This window comes from Ammospiza caudacuta, chromosome 2, assembly GCF_027887145.1.
Source record: "Ammospiza caudacuta isolate bAmmCau1 chromosome 2, bAmmCau1.pri, whole genome shotgun sequence".
Lineage (NCBI taxonomy): Eukaryota > Metazoa > Chordata > Aves > Passeriformes > Passerellidae > Ammospiza > Ammospiza caudacuta.
Window position 1 is genome coordinate 97,193,475 of NC_080594.1, and position 16,232 is coordinate 97,209,706.

At 34.3% G+C, this 16,232-nt stretch overlaps 1 protein-coding gene across 1 annotated transcript in view; it reads right to left on the bottom strand.

The window, feature by feature from the left end:
* The window catches only part of MYO16 (myosin XVI), a 277,468-nt gene that overhangs the window by 81,207 nt on the left and 180,029 nt on the right, over positions 1–16,232 (bottom strand). Inside the window, exons 22-25 of the mRNA XM_058825534.1 lie at positions 12,188–12,340; positions 11,412–11,612; positions 2,854–2,929; positions 84–259 (exon numbers count right to left, since the gene is read on the bottom strand). Of these exons, the coding sequence (XP_058681517.1) occupies positions 84–259; positions 2,854–2,929; positions 11,412–11,612; positions 12,188–12,340 (606 nt within the window). The remainder of the gene's footprint in view (positions 1–83; positions 260–2,853; positions 2,930–11,411; positions 11,613–12,187; positions 12,341–16,232) is intronic.

Consider the following 16,232-nt stretch of genomic DNA (forward strand, 5'->3'; position numbering starts at 1 on the left):
AGAGAACAAGATGATCGCAGAAATGACAAAATAGCAGAAAAATCTTCAAGGAGCCACCAGCGGAAAGAATCCTTAATTCTTACCTTGCTGAGTTCCATATACTTCTTTGCTTCTCCACTTGCACAGGTTACAGATGGTTTTTTACTGAGCAAAGCTGCTTTACACCCTTTGATTTTAAGGGAATGATAAGGAGGAACAAGTGATCCTGTTTGTGTCAGTTTGGACTGGAACAATTGATTGATGACAACATTTTCACTAGCTGGAAATAAAAAAAGAGAAAGAAATGCATGACGATAAAATATAAATTAAAAAATTATATTTATGATGTTTGTCAGTAAAAATACACACAATAGAAGAGAAATAAATAAGTAAACCTAAAACAAATGGAAAAATCAAAAAATGAGCATTATCAAAGTTATCAAAGACATTCAATGTCTGAAAATAGTAACACTATTTTGAACATATTCAGGTCCTGCGCTGAACCAATAGAGGGCATAAACCAAAACCCTTCAGACTGATCTGTCTAAACTTAATTACTTATGGGATCATCACCTCTGAATTTTGTTCCATTACAGATTCCCAATTTATCCATCTATTAAAGCAATGTAAGAGATGAGTTCTGCACAATTTCCTAAGATGTAGTATTTAGAAACAATCAAGGCACTTGACAGAAATAAATTATACACACTCATTGCACTGAATTATATATACACAAAACATGAGCAGGGATATAAAAAAAGGTAATGCAAAGAACAGACTGTAGAAAATTTGGTTTCTCTATATCAAGATCACACTTAAAAACATTTACAGAAAAAAGACAATGGCATACAGATGTACATATGCTTCCAGGAGGTGCTTTTAAACAAAAAAAAAAAAAAAAAAAAATTTAAGACAGATAGTATACTTTCTCCAAATTTCATTCTAATAATCCTTTATGGCCACAGGCTTTTTAAGCTGAACATGATAATTACATGCTGCTTGTACTGCCACAGCATCAATAAGTGTTAAGAACTCATTGGATGATACATCCTTAACCATGCTGAATTCCAGTTAATGTATTTTAACAACTAGCAAACTGGCATTGTGATCACATACATCATATGAACAAACAAAAAACACAGAAAGACGAATGGGATAAGCATCATAAACAATAGCTTCGCAGGCAAAAATCTTCAATTTTCTCTTTAATAAATGCTTACAGGTTTCTTACTGTACGATAAATACAATAGATTTGTTTCTCTTTTTCTGTGGAGGTTGCTATTCCTTACTTAACAAGAACATTAAATTTATGAGGAAGATATGGAAACAGATAATTGAAATTATTTCAGCACAATCAGTGGGCATAATATGTTTAAAATGTAATAAGCAGGATTAGGACATGCATAGAAATTATGTCTTTCAAATTAAAACAGATACATCCTATGTCAAAAGTCTCTTCTGATATTTTTCAGGCAGGTATGTTTCACATTCCTACACATATATACAAATTACTTTAATGTAATTATAGTTAAAAGTTTTGATTGAGGAAATGAAATCAATGAAAACCAAAGGAAGAATGCACTTAAGTTAGACATTAAAAAACTTTTGAAACTGAGTCCAAAGAAAATATGTCACTGACAATCAACAGGTTTTAAGCCTAAGTCACTAAAAAAGAAGGCACTTAGCCCTTAAATGACTTACATGTTTTTAAATATTCTAGCAGAATTTATTGTTATTATTATTATTACTCCTTAGCTGTGTATATACTCACCCTCACCATATGAAACTTTTGATATCCAATCTCTTTATATCCATCCCCCATTCTTGCTTTTTAACAGTTACATAGCTGATTACACAAAACAGCAATGAAAGTGCAAAAAGGGATTATGTGAGAGAATGGAAGAATGCTCTCTCATCAAACATACTGGAAGTTATCATACCTGCTCTTTGGCAGAATATCATCTATGTTCCAAGTAGTGAGAACTTTAATATCTCTAAAACTACAATCAATGGGCTTATATTCAAGGTAATTTCTTTCATTTCTTTCTTGATTTGGAATGTACACTTTTTGCATCTAAAATGCATCAATAATTTTACTAGGGTGCTTGCCTAATTTTACAGAAAAATTGCTAAAATGAAATAAATTTTAACAAGAGGCCTCTATTTCTAAGGAAAGAACTAGAAGTATATAATACATTAAGTGAAAAACCCTACAGTGGTTGGAGAGATGACAAATGACATCTCAGGGTGACACAGGTATTTCCCTGAGGAAAATGTTTTGTTTTTTCCTCTCCAGAAAGGGGAAATGATAGAGGTTTTCATTAATCATATTATGAATCATTAATTATGATTAATTAATTCATTATTTGGTTGCATTATTATTATTAAGCATAATTATGCAACATGCACACTGAAAGGCATTTAATTTTGCATTTCAATGGACATTTATATCTATTCACTGAAAAACCATAAGAACGCCCACAAGTTACTGCTTTTAGAAAGGTGCTCAAGCAGTGGAGTACATCCCACTGCTGCCTCTATGATTTTGGGAGCCCAATTTCCTTCCCCTGTTTTCTGAGTTTTATTTGTGCTGTAGTTCATACTCATTGTCTTCTGTAAGTCATTCTCACCCATCATATTACATCTTCTTTTTCTTTACATCACATGATAAAGATGCTCTATGTTCATGAATTTAAAAGCTTTTAAATTAGAGCAAATATCAAACAATACTGTATGCAAATACTTGATAAAGACAGGGGTGTTTTTTTTTTACTGGAAATAAAATATATATAAATATCTCTTAAAACTAAAATGAAAATTAAAGTCATAATATCTTGATTTCTAACAACAGTAGCCACAAAAGCATTTACTTACTTTTCATTACAAATATGAGATTTTGTGAAAGGGAATCTTTATTTTTTTCTATCGCACCAGCAATTTCATATGTAACCTATAATAAAATATTGCAACATCATTAGTAATGACCAATGCATCTTTGAAAAATCTTACAGCAGTAGAAATGAAGCTATGGGTTTTTTTCACTCAACAGTTAAAGGCTGGCACCAGGTAGTATCTTTTGGCATTTTCTAAGTGCCTACAATGCTGACCAGAAGAACTGGTGTTGAACATTATGCGCCTCTGTAGCTATACAGACATTTCATTGGACTGATTTAAAAACATTCCCACAATAAAAGGCTTTGAATCAAATATGTACTGTAAAGCAAGAAACACTGACCTAAACAATGCTTTCCCTGTAGGATGAACAAATCACTCCCAGCTCACAGAACTCCTTGTCAATGGGAAACTGTCCTCACCAACCATCACAAAACAATCTGAGTCCAAACTCACACTCAGGACAAATTCCAAACATTGATGCATCCTTTGGAGGTAAGTTCAGTCAATAGGTTATACACAAATCCCATTTCCATTTCCAATAACTACGCCCATGAGGATTTTGGGTCACCTCAGTTGCCTGATGTTGTGATTTCAATAATGGACAGCTGGATTGTCCCTGCATCTGTCATCTGACTGCAGAAAAATTCTAACACATGTACTAGACACTCTAAAAATTGAGCAAAATCTGAGTTCTAGCCAGAACTGAGGGTACATCCAAAATAAAGAAATACAACCAAATGTCTCTTTTAATATTGAGTATATCCCTGAAGAAACTGTATAGGAAAGGACCACTAAGACAAGAAAGCAGTTTTGTGTTTTTTGGGTTTTTTTTTGTTTTTTTTTTTTTTTTAACTTTGTATGGGGATGGATGAAAAACAACGAGTTAATTTACAGAAGCTCTGGCTTGCATTGTAGTAGAATCCAAAGAGAATTTTTAAGTCAAAAAGAAAGAAAATTATAGATTTCAGCATTTGCATGATTAGGCAGGTATTAATGAGAACTTAGAATACAGTTCAGTTTTATTTACCTTGGGACCACATTTCTATCTAAAACCTTCTTTAATTTTTTTATTGGATCTATATCCTAAACCCCTTAGGTGTTTGGGGAAATTTTATCCTTGTACATTTAATAAAGCCGTATATATATAATTAAGATTAGTAACACTAATCTGTTCATTAATTTTCCATGGGGTCACTTGACAATTATGCAATGCTATCTTGCTCACAAAAGAAATTACGTGTATTGGAAGTGTATAATCTGTTAGAGTGAGTAATTGTCAAATTATGTAATTACTATGGCATCTGACATGAACAAGGTATAACAAGAGAATTATGGTTCTTTTCCATGACAGATCCAATGTTATGTATTTTCTAATTGCATTTCCTAAGAACATACAACACAGTTAGCAAACTATTAGTGTTCTTTAAGTATACTCTTAAATGCTTTTAGTGTACTCAGCATAAATGTTGTGCTGTCTTGGTCCATAAAGGGTAATTAACAGAACTTATATGACAAATCCATAATGCCAGTTCCTAATTGAGTGTCTTGGGCTTTCACTAAATTAGAAGAAGAGAATTAGTATTGGTGGGAAGAGTAGGTAAGTATAGCAGTGGGAGATACTGTATCATGATAAACTGCCTAGATTAAAACAGTATTAATGCTGGTATAATACATCACAAACTTCTGGAACTATATTCATAAGACATATTTAATATCACATAAAACAGATTAAAGTTAGGGGGATTCCCTTTTATGAAGAAATTGCTAACACTCTAAACAGTTTTTCCATAGACTTGGTAAATTAATTCGCTGCCTAAAGACATGAGAACTGACTCAATGAAATGACACTCTAGGGTTCCATAGTCATTGCCAGTCCCACAAAATAGAAAAAGAAATAGGTCCTCTTCCAGCTGTCAGTTTTGTTGATTTAATCTTGCCCTCATCAGAGATGGCAAAATACATGCTACCTAAAGAACATCTATTAACCTCATTTTCTTCCATTGTGTTTGTCAAACAAACCTGGCCCAAACTTTGCACCGGCTGGCACTCAAGCACAGTGGGTAGTTATTCTGAGAAGAAAAAGCAAGCAAATATTGTATGCTCTAGACAGGAAATGTGCACTCAGATAATGGGTCCAGTATCATAAAACATACTACTTATTGTCACTTCTATTTATCACAACTTGCTTTCTCTTGCTTTATATGATGACTTTTTAGGGTAGACAGTGTGCAAACCTATATGCCTGTGTTAGCCAAAGGAAACAAGACTTGTAAATAGTATCTGAATAGCTGAAATATTTTTTATTTAAAAAAATATTGTTCCACACTATGTTTTATTTGATTACAAGAGATTAAAACAAAATTAAGCTGGATTTGCTTTCCTTCTAAGTTTAAGTTCATAAAGAAAGAGAGCTTAACATAAGCCATAATGGGTATGGCCAAATATTCATCTAGTCCTGAATATTTTGGGAAAACTATTGAGGAGTATTTCCACTCTACCAGCACCAGTTCCCTTCTTAGCTTTCAGGGCTCTGCCCATGAAGGAGCTCTTGTCCTGCAGGCTGAATCTCACCTTTGAGTTTAGCATCTCTTGACTCTCATTTCCTCCTCAAATCTGTGTTTCCAGATCTCACTAATAAGACTCTGTGTCAAGGAGTTTCAATAATTACTAAGTTTTAAAAAAACCCCAAAAAACCCTAAGTTTATTTGTTTTGAACCTGTTTTCTGTTTGATTAAGTTAGCATAGCTGGTTTTAATATTATAAGAACTACCAGATACAATCAAGAGCTAAAACACCCAAAAAACAGGAGACTCACCAGATATGCACAGATCTGACTTTGGAAACTGAGTATTTCTCTTATATTTTCACATATTCTTGCCTCTTTGCTTCATTATCCTCATGCCAGAAAATCACAAGACTGTGTATATTTTCTTCTGAATAAAAATATCTTCTCTCATAACATCTGACTTGCTTAAGGGATTTTCTGCAAGTTTATTGGATATCCCAATATACTTTATAAACAGGACTCCCTTTACACATAGTTTTCATCAATTCTTTAAAATACTCTTTTTTTCCTAAATAATTTTCATATCTTGTGATAGGCCAAAAAAGCTCATGGTTAATGGCAGATTTGGCAGGAACCCTAAAACAAGCTAGGAAAACACCACCTCGAATATTAGGAACAATTTGGCTGCATTCCCAGTTAAAAATGGGAATTTTATTATTTTAATAGCAAAATATAGCTGAGAAATTCAGTTTTGCCTGTGTTGTAAATTTTAGGTTATAAGACAATGTAGCAAAGGAGAAATTTTTGAGAACATGTCCAAGGACAATTTGGTGCACAGGGAGACACTTGTAGTTGCTAATTTTCTGCCAGTACTTGAATGTGAGTGATATGCTTGCATGTACCATTTTTTAAGTATCACTGGGTTTATAAACCTTCCAAAACAAGTCTTGTTAAGCAATGAGTGAGTTAAATAATTTTATAGTCTGCAAGCCTTATTCTAACACTGTGATAGAATAGCATTTTGAAAGAAGGAAGTATTTTGCAACAAAATACATGGGTGGGGGAAAGCATTTTATAATTTTCTCCAGAAAGTGAAAATCCCAAATCAAGACTACTTAAAGAAAGCAAGAGAGAGAGAAAGGAAGAAAAAGCAAGACTGTCTCGTCTATGTAAAAACCAGAATCTGTGTCAAATTGCCTTTATATGCCTTGGTACAGTTTAGATTAGATTGATTTGATTGTTCTGTCTGGGGATTCAGCCTGGGGAAAAATAGTGAAAATGAAAGCATCCTTATTGATTAATCCACCTCCTTTTGTCTTTTGATTTAGAGGTTCAGTTTCAGAGTCTGCCTGGGACATACAAGGCATTTGAGAGAAGACTGCCTTGGTGAAGGTGAGCTGACAGCTGAGAGGTATTTTTGATATGCAGGTAGCTGAGAAATGAAAGATCTACACTCAAAGGAACATTAAGTGCACTGATTTATAGAGCAAAGTTGTTGATCTTTAGGTCCGCTCAGTTTATTACAGTACAAGAAGTCAAAACAGTGGCAATGCAAACAGTGACAAGGGGTTTATTTAATCTGTAAATTCAAGTTTAATTTAAACAGCATAAAGCTTAAATTATGATGATGTATTATTCAGATCACATGAATAATGAGGCAAATACCATTATCTTAAATACGACTATTAGGTAAAGCTGTGTTTCTTGGCACTTACTAAGACAATATATTTCTTATTTACTTGGTGGTATATTAATTCTTCCATAAAATTAAAAAAAAATAAAGAACTTTGAGTCCTTGAGAAAGTTCAATGATGGAAATGTTATTCTTCAAAAATCACAGCTACAGATATGCCTAACAGTTCAAAGATATAATTAATGTGAAGCCCTTCCTAAAGTGAGAGCCCACAATGTAAATATTAATGTTATCAATAAATGAACCTAGAGATTCAGTATTACAGATTCTTAGGATAGTTTCAGCTGAGGGTCAGGTGCACCCATAAAACTCTTTGCTACGTCAAGGCAAGTTTGCAAGGTGCTGTGTGTGCCTCTTCCCCCACAGACAGTGTCTGTGAGAAGCACCTCAGGATACCCACAGTCATACCAGGCACCAGAAACAAAGCAATGCCCTAGATGAGCAAAAATTTTCTGGAAGAAATTAGACTGCCAGTATTCAGAGAAATGTGTTAAACAACCTCCAGATAAAGCCGTTCACTAGAATCAATTTTTTTTTAGTTATAAAACCCTTAAATCATTCTCTTCTACCTTCTGCCTGAGCAAAACAGATAAGCTTTTTGTCTTACAGCACTCAGATACCAAGACGTTAAAGAGCTCTTAGAAAAGACTTACAATGTGTCAAGGCATTGTGGGATTCTGTTCAGCTGTAAAATTAAAACTAGGAGATAAAGTAAAATACTTGATATGATAAAGTACTGATGCTCACAGTGGCCTTTGCTAAGCATGTGTTCATGTGTGTTCACAAGCAATATATCATATTGCCCATGCAGAAAAAGACAGATTTAATCTTGTTCAGGAATAATAGCAAAATTCAAAAGAAATGAGGCAAAATCCATTTTCTCTCTTCCACTGGATCATTCTGTCACATTTGTGTAAAACCATATTCACTCTCAGATTCCAATAAAATATCTGAGCCCTGTGCTGATTTCTTCCATGTGCAGAAGTTAATTTGTGCATATTGTTTCTCTTTCTTCCCTCCAAAACAGACAAGAAAATAAATAAAAAAAAAAAAAAATCTGAGGTTTCTCAGAAGGGTATCATACACACAGACTTCCATGAAATATTGATTCAGCCAGAAAATTAAGCAAGGATTCCAAATTATTTGGATTTCTTTTCCCCCTTACTTTGAGCCTCTTCTGTGTTCTTTGTCTCAATTCAACATTGTGCTGTCTTTCTTTAACTTCTGACCCGTTCTGTCTGCTCTTTTTCACTCAGTACTGCTTTTTCTGGGATAGTTTAATGCTCATTATGCTTGGATCAATAATATGACATATTTAGTCTTAAGAAAAGTTGCTGAGCATGAAACTTAAGGGAATGCACAATGTCTCCCAGTTAATGACACAAATTCATTCAACTAAAAAACTTGATAGTAGAGGAAAAGATAATTTTTCTACCTTTATCCTGACACAAAATTTCACCAAATAAGAACATATTAGAGAGGCCTTTAAAATTGCATGGACACATCTGTATCAGCTGTAATTATCTCAGAATATAAAGCTGGATATAACACTTTTGTTCACAAAACTTTGTCTGTCAATCTCAGTTAAATATACAAAAGTAGGTCTTTTCAGTGAGGAAGTATTTTTAATAACTGCATTTTCCAGTTTAACTGCACTTCTGACTTGCTAAAATAGCTACTGCAAGTGTCTGAGAAAAGAAATGAACCTAATTCATTCTGGACTTTGACCTACAACCATACACTACCGTTGAAAAGAAGCCCAAATTATAAGGTCAAAAGTGGTTCATACCAAGGGCCAACACAGAATATTAGCTTTCTTTTTTCATTTTTTTCTAATGATTCAGAGTAGCCTTTTAACACTGGCTATGAAGTACACTGCAGTCACAACAGTTATCTAGAGAAATCAGGATGTGTGCCTTCACACAGAGCCTGCTGCATCCAGTGTGGCTTCCTCCCCAACTGCCAGCCTGGACACATCACCTGAGCATCAATGATTAATGCCAGAAATGAAGACTTTTCTGTTTGATTACCTGTCACAATTTACTGGTAATTCTTTCTCTACCCTCTGGGTCTGATTGATTTCCAGTTACACTCATGTAAATACAGAGAAGCCTTACCAAGTTAAAGGAGAAAAATCAGTGAAAAATTGTGGTGAGAACAAAATTGGTTTAAATTGGGAGATCTCTGAAGGCAACAATCAAGGGTAAGATTGCTTTATACTTCACTCATGTTAGACCCATTTAATTGATATCAGACTATAAAAATGGGTCTCAAAATCTGCCAAACTATATTGATACTTTATATATTAAATTCTTATTTTTGAGTGCCAATAAATCCTGATATACTTAAAACATCCTTTAACAATTTTCATAAAGCATATATCACCAATGACCTCTATAAAGAGCTACTAAATGTAGTAATAGTGCAATATAAAGAAAGCATCAGCAGTTTTAAAATCTGAGTTTTTATATTCAGGTTCTCAACATATGAAGATGCACTAGTCTCAGAATAAACTCAATTTGTGTCATTTAGTACAGTCACACTACAATAAAAGTTTTATATAAATACATATCATGAAATGCTGTCAATTTAAGTCTATGATAGCTAGATAATAGTCCCACAAGACACCAAAAATGCAAGTGTCTTTAAGGATTTAACTCGATTACTATTAAAGCGAGCAGAGTTAAGAAGTTGCAAGAGACCTTTTCTGTTTTGGCAGGGCTAAGTATTTTACTGATGTAAGGATGCAAGGAACAACCTGACTGGAATAGTTCCTTGGCCAATGTAAATCAGAGGATCTCCACTGACTTCAAAAGAATGTGTGGATTTACATTTCTTCGAGAGCTGTCTATTTGTTCATGCTTTTAGATTAAATGTCATTACTATTATTAGGAAAAGGTCAAACCAAGTGTCTATGTTATGAAACAAAAAATCTAAACAACCATGCAAGACTAAAACACATGTTAATGAAAAGTGTCCTCTTTACCACGCACAGTTTAACTTTCAGAACGTGAAATATTGGTCTTTACAAATCTTCTGATTGCTTCTTCAGAAAATAAGACAAAAAAATTTCTTCCATTTTGAAGAAATTTGCTTATTATTCTGATTGTGATTTTAATGTAGATGCCTTGATGCTGCTGCCATGTCAAGTTTTGGGGTGTGGAACCTTTTTGAGCTCTTATTACAAAATAGTATAAGCAGAACAGCATTAAAAATACTTGTGTAATAAGTGTTAAAAAAGTTTATAAATTAAAGTAGACATCTGAAGTTCATGGTCAATTCTTTATTCCATCACTTGAAGTACTAGTAAGTTTCACAAAATCTTGGTTGTACTGTTATCTAATCTCTGTGTGCCCACATTCCTACTGACAAGTCCCAGTAGTGGAGGTATTCAAACCACTTAACTTTGGCAAAAAATTTGATTCTAAGTAGAAGGGTTTGTGATGAAAGAAGAACCTACAGAGAGTTATTCAGAGTATTTGGGTCAGGAACTTAAGCAATACTCAAATAGTCCTTTCCATAATGACCACATTTCTGTCATTGGGCAGGAACAAATTTTGCAACTCCAGACACCCCTCAGCTTAATTTCCAAATGAGAGGCCACAAAATAGATCTGTCCCTATTTATACCACTGTCAGATTATTTAAAAAAAGAAAAGAGAACCACACCAAAAAACTATCCCTTTAAAAACATATCTAACTTGCTTGCTTTGAGTTTTATGTGATTGTGGGGACAATATGAAAACGAAGTATTGGAAAGGAAAGTGTAAGAAGTCTAAAAGAACTGATTACACTATTCCTGTGAACATTGCAGGCAAGGGAATAAAAAAAATATTAATCTAATTTTACAGTCATGCTGAAAGACATTAAGCATGTTCTGGGGTTTTTGTGGGAAAAAAAAAAATATTATGACTACTAACAGAAAAAGTGGGGGGCGTTTGTTTTTGATTGTTTTACCAGACTGATGCTGGTAACCCAGCTATCTACATATACAACACAGCAGCTTCAGGGAACCTGTACTGTTCTGGAACCACATCTGTATGCAAAATGGAGCCAGCTAGAGCAGCATTAAACATCTGTGCTGAGGGATCTGAATCACCTCCTTCTACAAGGAAGACTGAACCAGAGCCAGAACTAGGTAGCCCATATCCTGCATGTTGAGATGTAAGCTACACATCTTATACACTAGATATGCCATTGAGATTCTAAGCTGTCCTCTGAAAATTTAGCACTTGACAGTGAAATCCTATTTATGGCCAGGAGTTGGAGAAGCCAAGTAAAATTTTGTTGTGTTAACTTTTTTCATTAACTGCATGTAAATGACATTCAAACAACTTACCCTCCCAGCATAGTGCATAACAGTGAAGGTAGAGCCCAGATCCTTTGGGGCAAGGTTACCATTTCCATCTTTTGTAGAAGAATAAACTGTATTTGTATCTGATGTATCCAGGTAAGACTGAATGCGTTTAGAAAGACTCTGTTCCACTGACCAAATAGATTGACTTTCTTCATCCAGCATTGACAAAAAGCCTGATGGTTTCTGAAATGAAAAATAGATTTTTCTCATTTTATACAGGAGAAATAGAATTTCAGTTGTTCCTTGTAGCATAACACAGCTTGTAATTTAGTAAACAGAAACATATATCACCTCAAAAACCAGGAAAAATAGAAAAATATTGAAATATTTTGGTAAGTGTCCAAGGCTGGTCCTTCTATAAGAAATGTAGGGAACAGTATTTCTGTTGCCAAAAATGGTCACTATTGATGATCTGTTAGAAAGTGATTGTGTTACTTGCTTCTTAGCAGTTGTCCAGAAAGAAGCTTCAGGCACTAAAGAAGCTGCCAGGCTCAGGACAGAGCCTCGTCAGCCCTAGGGCAGCACAGTCACAGTGCCAAAACACACACAGAGGTGACACGGAATTGGTACAGGCAGGGAGAGGCTGCTGCATCCTCCTCAGCCCTGCTCTCTTAGTGAGCCCTGTGAGCCACTGAGCCACGGCCTCTTTGACCCACAGCCTTGCCACAAATTGGAAAATGCAAGCAGAAGTTTTTATTAGCCTAACATGCACAGAGTGTGTATAAATATACATGGTGTAAAACGGATCTGGAAAGTACCTGAAAGAAAAAATCCAAGACTGTGGTATGGTTACCAGGAGAATACACTGTTTCCATGGCAACTCCCTCTTGTACACATTCTGCTTGCTCTTGTAGGAAAAGCACTTCATTGATGTACTGGTGTATCTTCTCATTGGTCATGTTGACACACAGCTGTTGTAAAATGAAGAAAAAATTAATATTGGATGTTTACTGGATAATTCATCGATGTAGGTTTTACTGCATGTCTGATATTGAATTTGAAGAAATGTCAATCCACAATATGGTATCTCTTGGTAGACTACAAATTTAGGAAGACCCTAGGGAAATTTAGATTTTAACAACCATTATTGTTAAATTGGGAATACATAATTTTCTGCCTGCACAGTTCATTGTGAACTCCACATAAGAGTTATCAAATATAAGCATTATCAATACAGTATAAATCTACACGCATTCCATTGAATGAAGAAGGATAACTCTATATATTATTGGCATATTTAATATTCTTCTGCATTTCATATTCAGGAAGGTTATGCAAATACAATGTGCTTTTAGAAAAAAAAAACAAAAGCAACAAAAAAAACACCCTACATATTTGTTTAAGATCCTGAGTCTGTAGTTAGTTCAGTGCTAGCAAAAATAGAACTCTGTTTCCACATACAATGTCACAGAAGTCTGAAGTCTCTTAAGAGCTCATTGTGTTTTACCAAAACATATAAAACACCCAGAGACATTCTGTTAGATACTGCTCTCCATTTTATACATATTCTAAAGGAAGGCTGGGGAGAAAATGGTCTTCAATAGAAAAGTTCAACGTTTGGGGACATAAATAGAGTAGACACTTCTAAAATATTTTTTTTTGATTGCCTTATAGGATATAAAACTAAACAGATTCACAGAGATATGATTTTCAGTTAAAAACAGATGGGATTTGTACCAGCTTATTTCTATGTTTTTGTATTTTATTCAAAGCCTGCCTGCTAAAATAGGTAAGTATTTAATAACCTTGTGGAATAAATGTTTAAACTGGTTTTTTGACATTAAAGTGGAAATTTTAGTTGAAAATTTTAAAACCTCCGCCAATGCTACATTAACTATGACTAGGAATTAAGAAAAAAGAAACTCCTAAAAGGGTGTAAGAACACTTCATATGAAGAATGATACAAGGAATGCCTGCATGCATTTTCTTTTCAGTCTAAACTATTCACATATTTGTGTTGGCCAGTCATAAACTATATCTCCCATGAATAAAGTGTGTAAAGCAATTCTCCCAGGAAGTCATATTAAAAGGTATGAAATATTTAGATCAATCCTAAAATTACATGGCGTAACATCCAGATGAGGGAAGAGAACCCAAGTAATATGTAAGAGTTGCCTGAATTTTCCATTAACATCTCCTGTTAGCACAGCCAACTTGTACTCACTACACAATAAAATGGACTAGTGTGAAAAACAGCAAGAAGAAATGAGACAAAGCTCATTTTACAACCAAATGTCTATTAACTGCTTTTACTAATGCATGACAGTGCAGACAAAAGACAGCCTCAAATAAAAGCAATATTTCTTTAAAGTGGGATTTATAAACATTCAGATTGTTATCTTAGCAATAGAAGAATGCAATTGACTTCCAGTTGCATACTTCAATTGTTATTTTATGCAAAGACAGCTTTTTTAACTCTGTGGCAGGCAAAATGTGCTTTACTGATCACTTCTGGAATTCTAATTACAAAATTTTTTCCAGAAGCTTGTTAACATTATTTTATAAGGCAGACAAGCTTACACTTTGCAGAATATGGTAAAGCCTTAAAATGATGCATGCTGTATATATCTTTATTTGCAGATGACCTATTTACAGAACCAGGTCATTCAACTTTACAAAGGTGTATTCTATAATAAGAAAAGCTGTCAAAATTCCCATAAAGCTTACTTTTTATCATGAGCCAATCTCTTAAAATGCATTAAAAAAACTATTTGAGAGCCTGACTGTGCAGCAAAACTATTGAACTACACAATTTGAGACAAAGGAAAGATTGTCTTAGACATGTCTTACAAAGATCTGATAAACAGCAATGGTTTTAAGTAGCAAAATAAAAGGAATAGTATTTTATTAAAATATTCATGATGGTAAAGAAAAAAACAATTTTTTAAATTTTACCAACCAGTGCATTATGGCATACACTGGGGTGCTTCTTAGCAACAAAAGCAACATCGTGACCCAGACTGGCAGACCTGCCACAGCAGCACCAAGGTTCTGCAGACCAGGGCAGAAAGCAGCTCAAGCCCTTGTGCAAAGTGCAAACTGCAAACCCAAAGCTGCTCTCTGGAGCAGTGGCTGAGAGAACAGCTCTGCAGAACGAGAACCAGGAGAACAGCCAAGGGCTGCTGGAAAGCAACGCATTCTGATCCGTTCTTTCTCCATTTCAGCGTTTTATACAACCTGCTGGGAAGAGCTAATGAAAGGAATGTTTCAAATTAAAAGCTTGGCACAGGTCGACAGAATAGCTAAAGCAGCTGAAATGAAGAAATGGGATGGATATGAACTAAACTAGCTTTGCAAACCCTAATTCTTTTGCTTCAAATCTTCTAAGTATTACATAAAGCAATTATATACTTTCTGTCTAAAGATTTGAAAAGTTCATAGAATCACATTTTTAAACATGTATTTACCTGTACTCATGTAAATTAGATTGAAATATAACAGTTATTAAAAACAAACAAACAAACAAACAAACCAAAACCAAAACATTTAAATAGATTTTTACCTAAATTTGGGAAATGCCTTTAAGAACTATATTTGCTTTAACTAGCAGCATTACTCAGCATTACCTATGGTACTTTTTGACATTAAACATTGTTAAACTGTTCTTGATATGCATCTCATGGACTCCATATTATGTCTTCTAAGTAGTTCTCTTTCTACCAATCTTTTTTACATTAACTCACTATCTCATCTCAGTGAAAATAAATACACCATGTATTTGTTTCTCTTCTCCAAAAAGTCCTGTCAGAATATTATTAGAAGAAAAAATATGCTTGTTCAAGTATTTAAAAAACAAAAACAAAACGAAAAACCCAAACAAAAACAATCATAACTTGCAGCACCACCCAAACTTTAGATTTTGGAAAATAATAAAATGGCATTTAGTAAAAGCAATAAGTATTCATCACATTAGACTAAGTGCCCTTCAAATTAAAATTTAGGTAGAATACCAAAATTGTGCTGTGCCCTGAAGACAGAAAAGCACCCATGACTAATGAAATTTTCCTGCTCTTTATTCAATTTTCAGGCTCTTATGCCTATTTGAAAAAGGCATTACAAAAGAAGGAAATTTGTGGAAAGCAAACTTGGTGACTGTCAATCAGTGAAAGAAAGATGGATGCAAAGACCCTTTGGAAAACTCATTTACATCCTTTGTTCATGCAGAAGGATTAACCCTCCCAAGGAATGTGTATTCAGAACATGGAGTAAAGCTAACAGCTGTCATTTCAACATATCCTTCAGGCCCTAATTTATGGGTTGAGATGATGAAGTTACAATGTCAAATTTCACCTGCAAGAAACTGCCCTAGCGTTTCTCAAAAACATAATTTCTAAGATAATGAAACACAGAATCATCTTTTTTCTAAGGTTGGACTCAGAAAATATTTTTAAATCTAAGCTTGACACTTATTTTTCAGAAGTATCTTGAATGCTGTTCCCCTTTGTGTCTGCTACCCAAACATTTCAACATCCTTTTCTGTATGTATAGTACCCATCAGAATATTTCTGAGGAATTGATAATAAAACCAGGACCATTACATTTCTTCCTTTGCCTTCTAGGGCTAACAGAATCTAACACAGATTTCTTGTTCTCCATGCAGCTCCAACACAAATTCAGACATAGTCCTACCTCTGTCAGAAGATCTTTAATTCACTGGGACTCTGTCATCTCTGGGATCAGTTGCCATTAGCTGATTTGTGTTTCTCAAATAATGTAAAAGAGAGCCTGGTGCTATATTTAAACTTTGCTACAAGTAGCTGTCACCTGAGAAGTCTTCCACAAAGGAGGGTCTGAAATGCCCCT